This window comes from Macaca thibetana, chromosome 19 (assembly GCF_024542745.1).
Source record: "Macaca thibetana thibetana isolate TM-01 chromosome 19, ASM2454274v1, whole genome shotgun sequence".
NCBI lineage: Eukaryota > Metazoa > Chordata > Mammalia > Primates > Cercopithecidae > Macaca > Macaca thibetana.
This window is the reverse complement of record NC_065596.1, coordinates 44,718,668-44,737,847: the sequence shown is the minus strand read 5'-3', so window position 1 is coordinate 44,737,847 and position 19,180 is coordinate 44,718,668. Positions and strand designations below refer to the sequence as shown.

Genomic DNA, 19,180 nt, shown 5'->3' with positions numbered 1-19,180 from the left:
TAATCTAACTCTTCCCTGTTGCCTAGGAGATCAAGTCTCCCTCTTTGGTCCCAGGACCATCAGCCCCGCCCTCCCTCCCTTTCCCCCCCGGAGCCAAGCCCTACACCTTGTACCTGGGAGACCAGACGCTGGTTCTCATTCAGCCAGCTCTCCCTCATAGCCACCTTGTGGTCAAACCTCTGTGCCAGTAGTTCCAGCTTCTCCTGCCGAATCAGCTCAGCCCGTAGGGCAGCCTCCCGCTCATGCTCAGCCTTCTCCAGCTCACCCCATGCCTGCAGGAGATGGGAGGAGGCAGTCAGACTCTGACAGCTCCCCACAGTTTAATGGTCTTGACTTAGTCTGAGGCCACTCATAGCATTATGGCAACTTCATGCAAATTGGAAAACATGTTGCTTCATTATGACACTTTACTACTGAAAAACTGTCAGAATGAATATCTAATCCATCATGCCTACAATGTGAACGATTCCCTTGAGCAGTGTGCAACCTATACAACTCCACAGTGCAACTCCACCTCTCCCCTGCATCCGTGGCCTTACCTTGTCAATATCCCAGATGCCACAGCCCTCCCGAGGCACAAAGAGGCGACGGTTGCAGGCACGCAGTTTGCTCTGGATGCTGAAGAGCAGCACCTCTAGGTTCCCCTTCTCCTGGAACCTGAAGGAGCATGAGCTCAGGAGACCTGCCGTCATGCCACCCCTGCCCGCCCTCCCTCCAGAGCTGGGCCTCACTTGACAGGCTTCTCCAGCGTGCAATAGGCCGTGAAAGCCTGGAGTTGCTGCTGTACCCCACTTAAGGAGTTGGCAAATTTCTGGTTGCTGATGAGGCCCACAGTGCGGTGAATCCAGGCCAGCAGCTCGGCCGCCAGCTCCTCGTAGCGTTCTATGATCTTACCCACCTCCAACACCTGGTCCAAGACCTGACACAGCAGAGGAAGCGGGGGTCAGCCTCATCCCCCCCATGCCTGCCGCCAGCTCCCAGCTTCCCACTCACCCACTCCTTGGCTCCTTATACCTTCCCGATACGCTTCCCCTCCACAGCCAGAGCCTTCATCTTGGAGAAATAGTGGTAGAAAGAGACCACATAGGTGATAATGGACTTCTCATCTGGAGCCTCCATGTTCACATCTGGAGGGAAGAGGGAGTGGGAAACAAGACAGTGGGCACTTTGACAGAGTGCTTGAAGGTATTGGGTGGAGGGATGGAGAAGCTACTCTCATTAGCTGTGTGACCTTGGGCAAGATAATTAACCTCTCTGTTCCTCAGGTTTTGTCAAATGGAAATCTACCTCCTGGGATTAAATAGTGCCTGACACATATAAACCACCATAGATAAATAGCTATACTTTTCTTTTCTTTTTTTTTAAGATGGAGTTTTGCTCTTGTTGCCCAGGCTGGAGTGCAATGGCATGATCTTACCTCACTGTAACCTCCACCTCCCAGGTTCAAGCGATTCTCCTGTCTCAGTCTCCCAAGTAGCTGGGGTTACAGGCATGCGCCACCATGCCTGGCTGATTTTGTATTTTTAGCAGAGACAGGGCTTCACCATGTTGGTCAGGCTGGTCTCAAACTCCTGACCTCAGGCGATCTGCCCACCTCGGCCTCCCAAAGTGCTGGGATTACAGATGTGAGCCACCGTGCCCAGCCTATACTTGTTTCTTGAACACACCATTCTACCTTCCACCTCAGGGCCTTTGCATGTGCTGTTCTCACTGTCTGGAGCACTGCCCCTCTTCTGTGTTCCTAATTCCCGCTTATGCTTCAGAACTCAACTCAACTTTTTACTTTTTTTTTCAACAGATGGAGTCTGGCTCTGGCTCTGTTGTCCAGGCTGAAGCACAGTGGTGCAGTCACAGGTCACTGCAGCCTCAAACTCCTAGGTTCAAGCAATCCTCCCACCTCAGCCTCCTGAGTAGTCAGAACTAAAGGTGTGCACCACCATGCCTGGCTCAGCTCAAATTTCCTTAGATAAGCCTCCGTGTTCACTCTGTCTATAGTTGGTAATCCTCATGTTATTCTCCTCTTAGCATCTTACGATGTCCTTCCCAGAATGTATCACAATTTGTAATTACCTACTCACTTACGTGATTATGTCATTATCTAGAGCTTGAGTTTCATGAGGACAAAACTATGCCTCTTTTCTTTTCTTTTCTTTTCTTTTCCCTTCCTTCCTTCCTTCCTTCCTCCCTCCCTCCCTCCCTCCCTCCCTCTCTCTCTCTCTCTCTCTCTCTCTTTCTTTCTTTCTTTTGAGGCAGAGTCTCAAGCTGTCGCCCAGGCTGGAGTACAATGGCGTGATCTTGACCTACTGCAACCTCTGCCTCCCAGGTTCAAGCGATTCTCATGCCTCAGCCTCCCAAGTAGCTGAGATTACAGGCACACAGCACCACACCAAGCTAATTTTTTGTAATTTTTTTTTAAATAGACTTTTTCTTTTTTATAAAATAGGGACAGGGTCTCACTGTGTTGCCCAGGCTGATCTTGAACTCTTGGGCTGAAACAATCCTCCTGCCTCAGCCTCCCATAGTGCTGGGACTATAGGCATGGGACACTATGCCCGGCCATATGCCCGTCTTAGTTACTACTGTTCTGCCTTCCCTGGCACACAGTAGATGCTAAATAAAAATTTAGTTAGCTTGTAAATGGTGCACGAGGCTTGATGTCAAGAAACAGGCTTTGGGGGCAGCATCCACTTGAATCCCAGTTCAACACTTACTCACTGCATGTCCTCAGAAAATAACCTGGCTTCTCTGAGCCTTAGTTTCCCCATTGTTATAATAAAGATGAGCATGGTTCCTGCCTCCTAGGAACAATGTAAGTATTAGAAAGACCAGCCTGGTACAGAGGGAAAACTCAACAAATTCTAACATCATTTTAATTGGTGGTTGTTTTTGCTTTTTGAGTCGGGATCTGGAGTGCAGTGTTGCAATCAGAGCTCATTGCAGCTTTAAACTCCTGGGCTAAAGTGATCCTCCTGCCTTGGTCTTCTGTGTAGCTGGGACTACAGGTGTGTGCCACCACGCTCAGCTAAGATTTTTCATTTCTTTCTTTTTTTTTCTTTTTCTTTTCTTTTTTTTTTTTTTTTTTTGTAGAGATGAGATTTCGCTATGTTGCCCAGGCTGGTCCTCAACTTCTGGCCTCAAGCGATCCTCTTGCCTTAACCTCCCAAAATGCTGGGAGTACAGGCATGAGCCTGTACTCCTAAATAAGTAGGCCAGGTGTGGTAGCTCATGCCTGTAATCCTAGCTCTTTGGGAGGACGAGGCGAGCAGATCACTTGAGGTCAGGAGTTTGAGACTAGCCTGGCCAACAACGGTGAAACCCCGTCTCTGCTTAAAAAAAAAAAAAAAAAATAGTCAGGCGTGGTGGCATGCACCTGTAGTCCCAGTTACTTGGGAGGCTGAGGCAGGAGAATCACTTGAACCTGGGAGGTGGAAGTTGCAGTGAGCTGGGATCACCCCCACTGCATGCCAGTCTGTGACAGAGCAAGACTCTGTCTCAAAAAATAAATAAATATAAGAATAATAAATAAGTGAATAAAAACAAATAAGTAAAATAAAATGGCCAGGTGCAGTGACTCACACCTATAATTCCAACAGTTTAGGAGGCTGAAGTGGGCAGATCACCTGAGGTCAGGAGTTTGAGACCAGCCTGGGCAACATGGTGAAACCCTATCTCTACTAAAAATACAAAAATCAACCAGGTGTGATGGCGCACACTTGTAGTCCCAGCTACTTGGGAGGCTGAGACGGGAGAATCACTTGAGCCTGGGAGGCTGAGGTTGCAATGAGCCGAGATCACGTCACTGCACTCCAGCCTGGGCAACAGAGCCAGACCTTGTCTCAATAAATAAATAAATAAGTAAATAAATAAATTAAATAAAACAGGGTTGATAAATTCTCTCTAACCAGGTCAGTGTGAAGATGAAAGTGAATAGCTCTGATAAAGTTCCCAGCCACGTGTTTGGCAGACAGTAGAGCTCAGAGGAAGGGAGCAGCTTTGATTCGGAATGGGAGATGGGTGTCAGGGCTGATCCTGGATTGGGGCTGAGGCTGAAGTCAGGGATGGGGTTAGGGATAGACTGGAAATGGAAAAGCAGCTGAGGATGAGGATGGAGTCGTGGGAGAGGTAGACATGGGGATGGGCTAGGGCGAAATGAGGTTGGATATGGATTAGGGCAGGGATAGGAATGGAGCTGGAGCTGAAGATGTGGTGGGGATGGAGACACTTGAAGATGGGGTGGCATTAGGGGTGGCGATGGTGTTGGAGATGCCATTGGGTTTGGGGCTGGGGTAGGGGAGTGGGAGTTGGTTTTGGGGGAGATGGTTGAAAGCAGGGTTGGGGAGTGTGTTGGGGATGGGAGGAAATTGTGAATGGGGAAGAGGAGGGGTTACGTTGGGACATGGTTGGGGATGAGAGAGGAAGAGGTGTGAGGATGGAATGTGGGAGGGATCGCACAGGAGGAAGAGGAGGCAGAAGGGGAGGAGGCTGAGGAGAGAGTTGGGATTTGGAGAGACCTCAGGATTTGGGATGGTGCTGGGGTGGGATGGAGTTGAGTTTGACATGGCATTGGGGTTGGGAGTCCCCCAAGAGGAAGTCCGGGCTGGGCCCGCACGACACTTACCTTCAGGATCCAGCAGCCTCGCCAGCCCCAGGTGCTGCTCAGCTGTGCGGAAGGCTCTCTGCAGGTTGTAGTTGGCGTTGGACTTGGTGAGTTTGCTGAAGTCCACGAGATCAGGCCTGGGCAGGGGCACAGAGCAGGCAGGCAGCAGGCAGGCTCCAGAGACGGCGGGCAAGCAGGGAGGAAGCCACCCTGTCTGAGAGCCACCCAGGGCAAGGGGCACAAGGGCACAGTCTAGCCAAGGGCCATGCTGTGTGTGCTGTGCAGCATTTAGCTGTGATGTGAGTGTGATGGACGCAGGCACGTCTCTGTGGGTTCCCGGGAATGTGTGTGTGCATGTGCATTTGTTGCTGGGCCGGCCTGTGCACACAGACGAATGGGTAGGCCAGCCTGAGTGTGCTTGGAAGAGATGAGCTCACACGGTGCATGCCTGTGTATGTCTCTGTGAAGTCCTATGACAATACGAGTGTGTACAGCCCTTATGTGTGTTGTGTAAGGACACATGTACTTCTTTTCTTTTTTCTTTTTTTTTTTTGAGATGCAGTCTCGCTCTGTCACCCAGGCTGGAGTGCAGGGGTGCGATCTCAGCTCACTGCAACCTCCGTCTCCCGAGTTCAAGCAATTCTCCTGCCTCAGCCTCCCGAGTAGCTGGGATTACAGATGTGTACCACCACGCCCCGCTGATTTTTATATTTTTAGTAGAGACAGGGTTTCACCATGTTGGCCAGGCTGGTCTCGACTCCTGACCTCAAGTGATCCACCTGCCTAGGCCTCCCAAAGTGCTGGGATTACAGGTGTGAGCCACTGTGCCTGGCCAGGACACAATGTACCAGTTGACACATATATGCTTACTTTGGGGATTCTTTTTTTTTTTTTTTTTTTTTTTTTTTTGAGAGGGAGTCTCGCTCTGTTGCCCAGGCTAGAGTGCAGTGGCGCGATCTCGGCTCACTGCAAGCTCCGCCTCCCGGGTTCACGCCATTCTCCTGCCTCAGCCTCCCGAGTAGCTGGGACTACAGGTGCCCACCACCATGCCCGGCTAATTTTTTGAATGTTTAGTAGAGACGGGGTTTCACCATGTTAGCCAGGATGGTCTCAATCTCCTGACCTTGTGATCCGCCTGTCTTGGCCTCCCAAAGTGCTGGGATTACAGGCGTGAGCCACCGCGCCCAGCCTACTTTGGGGATTCTTATGTGGTGTTATGCAGTGGTTAGAAGTGTGAGGACCAGAGCCAGTTCATCAGAGCTTGAGCCCCAGCTTGGTCACATCCTGGTTGTGTCACTCTGGGTGAGCTACTGCGTTTCTCTGTGCTTTGGTTTCCTCTAAAATGGGGATAATAATAGTACCTGCCGGCCAGGCATAGTGGCTCTTGCCTATAATCCCAGCACTTTGGGAGGCTGAGTCAGGCAGATCACTTGAGGTCAGGAGTTTGAAACCAGCCTGGCCCAAATGGTGAAACTCCCATCTCCACTAAACATACAAAATTAGCTGGGCATGGTGGCACATGCCTGTAATCCCAGCTACTTGGGAGGCCGAGGTGGGTGGATCACCTGAGTTCAGGAGTTCAAGACCAGCCTGGCCAACACGGTGAAACCTCATCTCTACTAAAAATAGAACAATTCTCCGGGTGTGGTGGTGGGCGCCTGTAATCCTAGCTACTCAGGAGGCTGAAGCAGGAGAATCGCTTGAATCTGGGAAGCAGAGGTTGCAGTGAGCTGAGATCGTGCCACTGCACTCCAGCCTGGGCGACACAGTGAGACTCACCCTCACAATAAATAAATAAATAAAAATAGCACCTGCCCACAGGTGGATCGGACACATTGAATGGATACATTGACTATTGAATGCTTTAGTGGGAAGCACTTAGAACAGTGCCTGTGCGTAGAAAACACTGAGCGAATGTCACCTAGTGTGAGGATGACCCTGGTGCAGCTTGTGAGTTTCTGTATATGGAGGTGGGTCTGGGTTTCCCTATGTGTGTATGAGTGTGTGTAGGTGTAAGAGGCAGGGATTGTGAGTGGACAGGTGTCCACAGCAGAAAATGCTGGATTCTGGCTTCTGCTACACCACCACAAGCCCCTTCCTGCGCCTGAGACTCAGTTTCCCCGATATGTCATGTGGACGATGATGATGTGTGTATAATTTGTGTGGGTGTCTGACCCTCAGCCATTTCAATGGCAGGCCCCAAGTTATCAATCCATGAGTGTACAGGGATGGGGACACTAGGGGCTCACTTTGAGGAAACATTTTCTTTTCTTTTCTTTTCTTGTCTTTTGGGTGAGGGTAGGGGTGGAGTCTGACTGTTGTCCATGCTGGAGTGCAGTGGCACAATCTTGGCTCACTGCAACCTCCAACTCCTAGGTTCAAGCGATTCTCCTGCCTCAGCCTCCCCGGTAGCTGGGATTACAGGGGTACACCACCACGCCTGGCTAATTTTTTTTTTTTTTTTTTTTAGTAGAAATGGGGTTTTGCCATGTTGGCCAGGCTGGTCTTGAACTCCTGACATCAGGTGATCCACCCGCCTCAGCCCCCCAAAGTGTGGGGATTACAAGCGTGAGCCACCGTGCCTGACCTGAGAAAGCATTTTCTGATAGGAGGAGGTGCTGGGTACACAGCAGCATGGACAGTGACAGGGGACCGAGCTTCCTACCTTGCAGGCAGACTGTGCACGTGTGTGGGTATCTGTGTGTGTGCACACATCTGTGCGAGGGCTTATGTGTGTCCATGTGTGCACAGGGTATGTGGACTGGACAGGAGCCCGTGTGGCTGTTCCTGTGCGTAAATGTGCAGGACATGTGTGTGAAGGGAAAGAAAAGTGTATGTGTGTGTAGAGGTGAAGGGATGGGTCTTTATGTCTGTGTGTGCCATCTACACACGTACATGTACAGGTGTGCAGCTGCGGGGATATGGGAGGGTGCAGGGCGGGGCTGGGCTGCCCCAGGCCGAGTGGTACCTGTGCCGGTGAATGAGGGCATTGAAGGCCAAGCCGTCCCGCCAGCTGGTGGTGAAATTCTGGATGTTTACCTCAGGGTAACTGGAAGTGTGAAGGGAGAAACGGAGGCAGAGATTGGGGAGAGTTAGGAGGGAAGAAAGAGGGAAAAAGAGGGAGACCAAATGATAGGGAAAGAAGGTGAGAGAGAGGGGGTAGAACATTGAAAGATGTATGGGTGGGTGGGTGTTGGGTGGTTAGAGAGAGAGATAGGTAGATACATAGATAGATGATTGATAGATAGATAGATAGATAGATAGATAGATAGATGGATAGATAGAGGTTGATAGATGATAGATATATAGATTGATAGAAGATAGATTAGATAGACAGATAGATAGATGATAGATAGATAGAGGTTGATAGATGATAGATATATAGATTGATAGAAGATAGATAGATAGCAGGAGAAGAGAGAAAAAGCAGCAAAAGAAAGAAGAGAGAAGAGAGGGAAGGAGAGAAGGAGGAAGCAGAGAGATAGCAAGACAGGGAAAGAGCAAGATATAGACAGAGATGGGGAGAGAAAGGAGAGGAGAGAGAAAGAAGACATGAAGGAAAAGGGAAGGAGGAAAGGAGAGAAGGAGGGAGGAGAAAAGAGATAAGTACAAGGAAAAGCAGACATAGAGAGAGACAAACACGTAGAGAAACAGATGGTAAAAGTCCCCATGATCTCCCTTGCAAGACAGACAGCCCAGAAGGATGAGAGTCAGAGAAGCCCACCTCCATCCCATACCTGCCCCTCCCTCCATCCTCCTAGGGGCTGCTCTACAGGGGACAATTGAGTTTCAGGTCTTACTGCTCCCTGCAGGGCAGAGAGTTGGGGGCCCAAGGGAACCTGCCCAGTAGAGCCTGCACTCCACCCCGCCGCCAGCTCAGCCACACTGAAGGGACCCAGGACTTTGAACTTTCCTGTGTATGCCCTGTGAGGCAGAAGGGTGATGCTCATAGCGGGAGAGGGTGGCCAGAGTTTGGACATAGCACTGAAGGTCCACATAGGTGAATGTGAGATCTCTTGAAATGTAGGATGAAACAGGATGGGGGACAGAGAGAAGAGAGCAGGCTGGGGACAGTTCACCTCTTTCCAGCATTGGTCTCTGAGGAGTCCAAGAGTTCTCTTTTATTTTTATTTATTTATTTGTTCATTTATTTGTTTGTTATTTATTTTCAAGACAGGGTCTTGCTCTGTAGCCTAGGCTGGAGCGCAGTGGCATGATTGTAGCTCACTGCACCCTTGAACTCCTGGACTCAAATAATCCTCCCATCTCAGCCTCCTGAGAACCTGAGAAGCTACGACTATGGACGTGTGTCCAACAACAACAACAATAAACCAACTTTTTGTAGAGATGGGGTCTTGCTATGTTGCCTAGGCTGCTCTCAAAGCCCTAGCCTCAAGTAATCCTTCCACCTCATTCTCCTAAAGTGATAGGCATGAGACACTGTGCCCAGTGAGGCCAAGAGTTCTACATTTGAAACTGGGTGGGATGCAGTGGTCCCAGCTACTTGGGAGGCTGAGAAGGGAGGATCACTGGAACCTAGGAGGTCAAGGCTTCAGTGAGCTATGATCATGCCACTGCACTCCAGCCCGGGTGACAGAGCAAGACCATGTCTCTAAGTAAATAAATACATTTGAACCCATCCTTCCAGCATGTTAGGAAGGATTATTAGTCAAGGCTGGAGACGTGGATATATTTTATTTACCAGTTGGTTAGCTTCAGATGTAACTTTTTGACCCTGAAGACGTAGGCTGCCTCTTGAGCTCTTGTCTGGGAAGGAACTGCAGAGGTTAGAGGACCACTTGCCTAACCTCCTAAGGAAGGTGGTGGGGGTGCTTACCCAGCTGTCTTCATCTGACACCACAAGAGCAGAGCATCCTTGGCTGAGCGTGTCTCTCTGTTGTCCTCAGTCTCAATTTTGATGACTTGAATCTGTGAAAATACAAAAAATGGCTACCAGGGCCTGGAGAGCTTGAGGCTTGGAGATGCCCCCCACTCACCATCTGCTACTAGAGAGGGTGGCAGGTGACAGAGGAGATGGGGGAGGCAGCATCTAGCTGGGAGTGGGGGTTCAGGAGTGTGAGGATAAGTTCTGGAGTGGGCCAGGACATCCACAATTAGGGGAGCAGTTAGGACTCAGGTCTCAGTTTCCAAGGAAGCCTCCAAACTGAGCATCTGGGCCACTTTCTTGGTCTAAGTCACTGCTGTCTCCTGCCTAGGCTGGTGCGGTGGCCTTCATGCTGATCTCCCCACTCTTGCATCCACAATCTGTTACCCACATGGCAGACAGAGGGACCCTGTGAACACTCAAATCAGATCCTTGTTCCTCTTGTCAACACCCTCCGTATCTCTGTTTCATTCAAGGTAAAATTGAAAGTTCCCATGATCTCCCTTCAGTAAATTGATGACCTCATCTTCAACAGCTCACTCCACTCCATACCTGCTGGCCTCTTCCCCGAATCACGAGCATTCTACCTCCTTGGTCCTTTAGCACTGGCTGTTCCCTTTAACTGGAACATCCTTTCCCCAAGTCCCACATGGCTCCAACCTCCTTCAGGTCTTTACTCAAATGTGACCTTCTCTGTAAGGCCTTCACTGACCATTTGATTTTAAATCTCATCACACACCCAAATTTCATATCCCCTTCCCTGTTTTATTATCTTCTTAGCATTTACCACAGCCTATACATTTTATCTTTTCATCAGATTTACTGCTTTCCCCACTAAAATGTAAAAGCTTCAGGACCATAGGGATGTTTACCTGTTTTGTGCACTGTTGTATCTCACTTAGTAGTGTTTGATAAAGTTCTGAATGGCCCAAAATCTAGAGTGGATTCTAGAGCCTAAGGTGGGTATCTGAGACTTGGGTCCTGGATTTAGGAACAAGGTTTGGCATGTGGGTTCCAAGGGAAAGAACCAAGACCCTTCCAAGGAGGTCCCAGCCCCTACTGCAAGGCTCCAGCTGCCAGCAGTGATCTCCCACTCTCATGATCTCATTCCTCAATTTTGTTCTGACAGTGTCCGTACCTGTCTCCAGTGTCTCCTTGTTCCCTGAGCTCCATGCCCAGGACCCAGTGGACTCCTAGATGTCCCCCAGCTCTTCTATGTCCTGGACCCATAACCACTGGACCTATTTCAAACTGGCCCTCAGGGTGTTCCTCAAACCTGCTCCCTCTCCCTGTCCCTGTCTCAGGGCAGCCCCATCATCCTCTAGTCCCCAGATCAGAGCTCTGAGTCTTCCCCTGGACACCGTCTCCCTCTTCCCTCCCATAAGGCCTGTCCACTCCACTCCCTGAGTGTCTCCCCAGCCTGCCCCCTTTTGCCTCCACATAGTCCCACCCTGATCCAACTTCATCCTCCTCCCTGGGCTCTTGGCTCCCAATATTGGTGAACACCTCCAACCCAGAGGGATCTTTCTTTCTTTCCTTCCCTCCCTCCCTCCCTCCCTCCTTCCTTCCTTCCTTCCTTCCTTCCTTCCTTCCTTCCTTCCCTCCTTCCTTCCTTCCTTCCTTCCTTCCCTCCTTCCCTCCCTCCCTCCCTCCCTCCGTCCCTCCCTTCTTTCTTTTTTTTTTGAGACAGAGTCTTGCTCTGTCGCCCAGGCTGGAGTGCGGTAGTGCAATCTAGGCTCACTGCAAGCTCTGCCTCCCAGGTTCATACCATTCTCGTGCCTCAGCCTCCCAAGTAGCTGGGACTACAGGTTCCCACCACCACGCCCGGCTAATTTTTTGTATTTTTAGTAGAGACGGGGTTTCACTGTGTTAGCCAGGATGGTCTTGATCTCCTGACCTCATGATCCACCTGCCTCGGCCTCCCAAAGTGCTGGGATTACAGGCGTGAGCCACCACGCCTGGCTCTTTTCTTTCTTTTCTTTCCTTTCTTCCTTTCTTTCTTTTCTTTTTGAGATGGGGTTTCGCTCTTGTTGCCCAGGCTACAGAGCAATGGTGCGATCTCAGCTCACTGCAACCTCCGCCTCCCAGGTTCAAGCGATTCTCCTGCCTCAGCCTCCTGAGTAGCTGCTGGGACCACAGGCATACACCACCGTGCCCAGCTAATTTTTTAAAAATTTTAAAGGTCTCATTAAGTTGGCCAGGCCGGTCTCAAACTCCTGGCTTCAGTGTTCCTCCCACCTCAGCCTCCCAAAGTGCTGGGATTACAGGCCACTTCACCTGGCCCTGCATAGCTTTTTACACTTCTTCTCTAACTAGAACTGGTCCTTTTTCCATATATGTCTTCTTTACATATTTATGTATTTATTATGCATCATTATGCATTGGATCCCTCTCTCGTCCACCAATGTTTTGCCATTAATCCCGTGGCCGCCCAGGCGCAGTGGCTCATGCCTGTAATCCCAGCACTTTGGGAGGCCGAGGCGGGTGGCTCACTTGAGGCGAGGAGTTCGAGACCAGCCTGGCCAACATGGTAAAACACTGTCTCTGCTATTATTCATTATTCTTCTCACCACAATGTAAGCTCCTAAAAGGCACATCTTTGTCTGTTTGTCTCTATGCTGGATCAAGATTGCCTGGATTCTAATTTCAGCTCCAACACCCAGCTATGTGTGATCCTGGGCAGATGACACCTCCTATCTGGGCTTCCATTTCCTCACTGGCAAAATGGGCTAATAAATAGTGTCTAATTTGTGGGGTTGCTATGTGTATTAAATGTCAAGTGCTTAGAACAGTGTTTGAAACAAGGTCAATACAACATAACATGATTATCGTGATGGTGGTGATATGACAATTACTTTCATCATTATTTTCATCCCTACCACCTGGAATAGGATTCCAGCATATTAGGATATTACTGGCCGGGCGCGGTGGCTCACGCCTGTAATCCCAGCACTTTGGGAGGCTGAGGCAGGTGGATCACGAGGTCAGGAGATCAAGACCATCCTGGCTAACACGGTGAAACCCTGTCTCTATTAAAAATACAAAAAATTAACCAGGCCTGGTGGCGGGCACCTGTAGTCCCAGCTACCCAGGAGGCTGAGGCAGGAGAATCACGTGAACTCGGCAGATGGGGCTTGCAGTGAGCAGAGATCACGCCACTGCACTCCAGCCTAGGCGACAGAGAGCGACTCCATCTCAAAAAAAAAAAAAAAAAGGATATTATTGGAAGGAATGAATGAATGGGTAAACGGTAGGGAACACCTTCCTAAGTCCTACTGGTGCGGGGCTTGACAGGGGCCACTCGAGGGTCACCTGGAAGCGCAGGATGATGGTCCAGACCAGCCCCAGCGTCAGCCTGTGATTCCCATCCACGATGTCATGTGAACCCACGTTCTCCAGGTGCACGCGCTGCTCCTTCAGAAACTGCAGCGCCTTGTCCACGTTCTCCAGTGAGTGGATCCGCATGCGGCCGCGCGTGGGCCTGGGCTAGGACGACAGGAGCGGTGGGCGATCGGGGGTCTGGACAGACAGGAGCATGGCTCCCTCGGCCCCGCCCCTTCCAAAGAAGCCCGCCTCCCATGGCCACGCCCCCTGAGTGTCCAGGATCAGGCTGTCCTCTTCTCGTTTCAACTAAGACGCAGGACTCAGTCCTTCTAAAGAAGCCCTGCCCCGTCCCATAGCCAGACCCTTTCAAGAGTCACATCCCTTCAAGGCTTATTCACGTCCCTGGCTCTGCCCCTTCCACAGGCGCCCCACTTCCAACCTGACAACTACGCCCCCTCATCATGAAGCCCCACCCTCCTAGCCCATAGCCACAGCGCTGGCCCTGGCATTGGATCCCTCTCTCATCCACCAATGTTTTGCCGCTAATCCCATGGCCGCCCCAGCACGGTGGCTCACGCCTGTAATCCCAGCACTTTGGGAGGCCGAGGTGGGTGGTTCACTTGAGGCGAGGAGTTCGAGACCAGCCTGGCCAGCAAGGCAAAACACTGTCTCTACTAAAAATACAAAAATTAGCCAGGCGTGGCAGCGGGCTCCTGCAATTCCAGCTACTCGGGAGGCTGAGGCAGGAGAATCGTTTGAACCCGGGAGGCGGAGGCTGCAGTGAGCCGAGATCATGCCACTGCACTCCAGTCTGGGTGAGGGAGTGAGACTTCGTCTAAAAAAACAAAATCCTGTGTCACACCCCTCGCTGCCTCTGCCTCACTGCTTCCCTTTATGATCCCTACCCAGAGCCACGCCCATTCCAATTAAGTTCCGCCCTGCCCCAGCGATCTTCCCCATGTTTATAGCTCACTTCCAACAGCGTTGGTTCCTACTCTTTTTTTTTTTTTTTTTTTTTTTTTTGCTTTTGTTGTTGTTTTTGAGACGGAGTCTCGCTCTGTCGCCCAGGCTGGAGTGCAGTCGCGCGATCTTGGCTTACTGCAACCTCTGCCTCCTGGGTTCAAGCGATTCTCCTGCCTCAGCCTCCTGAGTAACTGGGACTACAGGTGCCCGCCACCACGCCCGGCTAATGCTCTTTAAGTTTTTAAAATTCTTTTTGTAGGCCCGGCGCGGTGGCTCAAGCCTGTAATCCCAGCACTTTGGGAGGCCGAGACGGGCGGATCACAAGGTCAGGAGATCGAGACCATCCTGGCTAACCCGGTGAAACCCCGTCTCTACTAAAAAATACAAAAAACTAGCCGGGCGAGGTGGCGGGCGCCTGTAGTCCCAGCTACTGGGGAGGCTGAGGCAGGAGAATGGCGTAAACCCGGGAGGCGGAGCTTGCAGTGAGCTGAGATCCGGCCACTGCGCTCCAGCCTGGGCGACAGAGCGAGACTCCGTCTCAAAAAAATAAAAAATAAAAATAAAATAAAATTCTTTTTGTAGAGACGGAGTCTCGCCACAGCGCGTGGGTATTTATTTATTTGTTTATTTATGAGAGAGGGTCTCTGCCAGGTGCTGTGGCTCACGCCTGAAATCCCAGCACTTTGGGAGGCCGAAACTGGAGGATAGCTTGAGTCCAGGAGTTCTAGATCAGCCTGGAAACATAGTGGGTCCTCGTATCTATTTAAAAAAAGAAAATTTTTTTAAGAAAAAAGAGAGAAACAAGAGTCTGGCCTTGTCGCCCAGAGTGGAGAGCGGTGGTGCAATCATGGCCCACTGCAGCCTACCGACCTCCCAGGCTCAAGCAATCCTCTCGCCTCAACCTCCTGGGTACTTGGGACTACAGGCTCGTGCCACCACGCCTGGCTAATTTAAAAACAAAAACAATCAAACAAAAAAAAAAAGTAGAGACGGGGGTCTCATTATGTTGTCCAGGCTGGTCTGAAACTCCTGGGCTCAAGTGTTCCTCCCGCCTTGGCCCCTCAAAGTGCTAGGATTACAGGCATGAGCCACCACACCCGGCTGTTTGTTCCTATTCTATCGCCATGCCCCTCACAAGTCCCTGAAGGCTCCAGGCTCCAGTCCTTTAACGAATCTGTACTACCCCTTGAGAATCCCACGCTTTTAGTTGAAACCCCATTCAACCCAGAGACACAGCTCCAACTCATACAACAAGCCACATCCCAGGACACCGTCTGCGTCCCTAGACACCCAGGACCTAGGTGTCACCCTACTAAGGAACACTGCCCCTTAGCCTAGAGCCCCGCACCTTCATCCACTCCCCACTCCACCAACCCGCAACACAGTTCTGCCGCTGTTTTATAGCCATGCCCCTGCTAGCTCATACCCCAGGCCAGTCCCTTCTAACAAAACTCCTCCCTTATCTAATAGCCCTGCCCTTTGCAACAGAGCGCCTCCCCTTCCATCGAAGCCCGGCCTCGCAACTGTAGCTAGCTGGTCATCAGCTTCGGTTCCAGTCATGCGCCCAGGTGTCTCACAACCAAGTTCCGCCCCAGCGCCACAGCCCCACACACCCATGTAGAGGGACCTCTTACCCACAGGGCCCTTCTAGCACGCTCCACCCGCCCATGAGCCAGTCCCCTACTTGCAGTTCAGCCCTTCCAGAGAAGCCCAACCCCAGCCTGAGACCCCAGGGAGGACCCCTGCCCCAGCCCTTTAGGCCCCCTCACCAGCTGCTCCCCAGACAGCACTTCCAGGAGCCGCGTGAGCACGAAGCCGTCCCGGAGGTCCACATAGAGGTCCCCGATGTGGCAGCCCACGCGGGCGAGGTGCGAGTTCACCCACTTGGTGAAGGTTTTCTTCTGCACGGCTTCCCGCTCATCTGGAGGACAGGCCCTGATGAGCTCCCAGGAGCTTCCATCTTCACCCCAGCCCTCCTCGAGCCAAGCCTGCTCAGGCCCAGCTCGCTGCAAGAGTCCCCCCTCACAGGCGGATCACTTGAGGTAAGAGTTCAAGACCAGCCCGGCCAACATGGTGAAACCCTGTCTCTACTAAAAATACAAAAAGCAGCCGGACATGGTGGCGGGTGCCCATAATCCCAGCTACTGGAGAGGCTGAGGCAGGAGAATTGCTTGAACCTGGGAGGCGGAGGCTGCAGTGAGCCAAGATTGCGTCACTGCACTCAGGCCTGGGCGACAGAGCAAGACTCCATCTCAAAAACGAACAAAAAAAAGAGTGAGTCGGCCGGGTGCGGTGGCTCACGCCTGTAATCCCAGCACTTTGCAAGGCCAAGAGGGGCAGATCACAAAGTCAGGGGTTCAAGACCAGCCTGGCCAATATGGTGAAACCCTGTCTCTACTAAAAATACAAAAAAAAAACTTAGCTGGGCGTGGTGGTGCATGCCTGTAATTCCAGCCATTCGGGAGACTGAGGCAGGAGAATTGCTTGAACCAGGGAGACAGAGGTTGCAGTGAATCGAGATCACGCCACTGCACTCCAGCCTGGGCGACAGAGCGAGACTTTGTCTCAAAAAAAAAAAAAAAGAGAGAGAGAGAGAGAGAGTCCAGCCTCAGCAGCCACGTCTCCTCCTACCTGGGACGCCTTCCCCTACCCTCTGCCACCCACCTGGTGACAACCTTCCTGTCCCTTGAAGTTTTCCTGAGATGTCACTTGTACAGGAAGTCTTCCCCGCTTGTGACCCCAGTTGGCTCTAGTCATTCATTCATTCAATAAATATTCGAACACACACTCTGTGTCTGTTCAAGACTCTGTGAATACAGACAGGGCCCTCACAGAGCTCAGTTCAGTGGGGACACGGATAAATACAGCCATGGCCTCAGCCTCCCAAAGTGCTGGGATTACAGGCATGAGCCATCATGCCCAGCCTTAAGGAACTGTCAAACTGTTTTCCAAAGTAGCTGCACCATAGGCCAGGCATGGTGGCTCATGCCTGTAATCCCAGTACTTTGGGAGGCCAAGGTGGGTGGATTGCTGGAGTTCAGGAGTTTGAGACCTGCCTGTACAACACGGTGAGGACTCTGTCTCTACAAAAAAAAAATACAAAAAATTAGCCAGGCAGGGTGGCATGCCCCTGTAGTCCCAGCTCCTTGAGTGGCTGAGGCAGGAGGATCGCTTAAGCTCAGGAGGTGGAGGCTGCAGCGACCTGTGCTCACGCCACTGCACTCCAGCAAGGGTGACAGAGCCAGTCCCCGTCTCAGAAAAAGTAAAAAATTTTTTTAAAAAGTTGCTATACCAGCAATGTGTGAAGGCCCCAAATCCTTGCCAACACTTGCTATTTCCCAACCCCTCCTTTTTTTTTTCCCTTGAGATGGGGGTCTCACTCCATTGCCCAGGCTGGAGTGCAATGGTGCGATCTTGGCTCATTGCAACCTCTGCCTCCCAGCCTCAGGTGATCCTCCCATCCCAGCCTCCCAGGTAGCTGGGACTACAAGAACATGCCACCAGGTCTGGCTAATTTTTGTATTGGTGTAGAGACAGGGGTCTCACTATGTTGCCCAGGCTGGTCTCAAACTCCAGGGCTCAAGCAATCCACCCAACTTGGCCTCCCAAAGTGCTGGGATTACAGATGTTAGCCCCACTGTGCTTAGTTGTTTCCCCCTCCTTTTTTTTTTTTTTTTTTTTTTTTAACTATGGCCATCCTAGTGGGTGTGAAGTGGTACCTCATTGTGGTTTTCTTTTTCACTTCCCTAATGGCAAGTGATATTGTGTATCTTTTCATGCTCTTATCAGACAGCTGTATATCTTTGGAGAAATATCTATTCAAATCCTTTTGACATTTTTTAGTAGAATTACTTTTTTTTTGGAGTCACAATCTCTCTCTGTCGTCCAGGCTAGAGTGCAGTGCCACAATTATGGCTCACTGCAGCCTCAACCTCTCAGGCTTATGCAATCCTCCCACCTCAGCCTCCTGAGTAGCTGGGGTTACAGGCACATGCCACCATGCCTGGCTGATTTTTTTGTTTTATTTTTGCGGAGATGAAGGTCTTGCAATGTTGCCCAGGCTGCTCTCAACCTTCTGTGCTCAAGCAATCTTCCCACCTAGGCTTCCCAAAGTGCTGAGACTACAGGCTCAAGCCACCATACCCAGCCAGTTATATGCCTTTTGTCATCTGTACTATCTTTGTGACTTCCTAGGAATCTGTAATTATTTCATAATTTAAAGTTTTAAAAAGGCCGGGCACAGTGACTCACATGTGTAATCCTAGCACTTTGGGAGGCCAAGGCAGGTGGATAGCCTGAGCTCAGGAGTTCGAGACCAGCCTGGGCAACTTGGCGAAACCCTGTCTTTACTAAAAATAGAAAAAACTAGCAGGACTTAGTGGCGCCCATCTGTAATCTCAGCTACTCAGGAGTCTGAGGCACAAGAATCGCTTGAACCAGGGAGGCGGAGGTTGCAGTGAGCTGAGATCGTGACACTGCACTCCAGCCTGGGCTACAGAGTGAGACTCTGCCTCCAATAACTAAATAAATAAATAATAAAGTTTAGGCCAGGCACGGTGGCTCATGCCTGTAATCCCAGCACTTTGGGAGGCTGAGGCAGGTGGATCACCTGAGGTCAGGAGTTTGAGACCAGTCTGGCTGACATGGTGAAACCCCATCTCTACCAGAAAAACAAAAATTAGCCGGGTGTGATGGTAGGCGCCTCTAATCCCAGGTACTCGGGAGGCTGAGGCAGAATTGCTTGAACCCAGGAGGCGGAGGTTGCAGTAAGCGGCGATCGCGCCACTGCACTCCAGCCTGGGTGACAGAGCAAGACTCTGTCTCAAAAAATAAATAAATAAAAGTTTAAAAGAGAAAAAGAAAATTGCTGCCTGGCCTTCCTCTTTCTTCCCCTGACTCCCATAAACTGGAAAATCAAGGTCAAGGTCTGCAGAACATAAGATGAAATTAACCAGGAATCTACACTGACCTCTCTGAGCTAAGTCTTCCTGCCAACTGGGTTGCTCATCTCGAGGTTATCTGGGAGGGAGAAATAGCTTCTCCATTAAGCCACTGTGCTGTTAAGTCGATTTTTGGCAGCTTAGCCTGTACGGTTACTGTTAAAATCCCATTACTAAATAATATTAAGTTTCCTATTAATATTAAGTTTTCTATTAATTCAGGAATAAAGATGTGTATTTCCAGTCTATTTCCCCTTCAACCATTTGAAATCTCTCAATAATTTCCTTTTTCGGCCAGGTGCAGTGGCTCAAGCCTGTAATCCCAGCACTTTGGGAGGCCGAGACGGGCAGATCACGAGGTCAGGAGATCGAGACCATCTTGGCTAACACGGTGAAACCCCATCTCTACTAAAAAATACAAAAAACTAGCCAGGCGAGGTGGTGGGCGCCTGTAGTCCCAGCTACTTGGGA

General features: G+C 50.7%; 2 protein-coding genes across 2 annotated transcripts in view; one reads left to right on the top strand and one right to left on the bottom strand.

Annotated features, from left to right (window-relative positions):
* Positions 1 to 19,180, top strand: part of BLVRB (biliverdin reductase B) — a 220,150-nt gene that overhangs the window by 155,236 nt on the left and 45,734 nt on the right. The window lies entirely within an intron of this gene.
* Positions 1 to 19,180, bottom strand: part of SPTBN4 (spectrin beta, non-erythrocytic 4) — a 117,522-nt gene that overhangs the window by 75,388 nt on the left and 22,954 nt on the right. The window contains exons 4-12 of the mRNA XM_050768976.1: positions 15,539 to 15,690; positions 12,795 to 12,968; positions 9,435 to 9,526; positions 7,566 to 7,646; positions 4,619 to 4,734; positions 1,015 to 1,127; positions 732 to 919; positions 540 to 657; positions 114 to 272 (exon numbers count right to left, since the gene is read on the bottom strand). Of these exons, the coding sequence (XP_050624933.1) occupies positions 114 to 272; positions 540 to 657; positions 732 to 919; positions 1,015 to 1,127; positions 4,619 to 4,734; positions 7,566 to 7,646; positions 9,435 to 9,526; positions 12,795 to 12,968; positions 15,539 to 15,690 (1,193 nt within the window). The remainder of the gene's footprint in view (positions 1 to 113; positions 273 to 539; positions 658 to 731; positions 920 to 1,014; positions 1,128 to 4,618; positions 4,735 to 7,565; positions 7,647 to 9,434; positions 9,527 to 12,794; positions 12,969 to 15,538; positions 15,691 to 19,180) is intronic.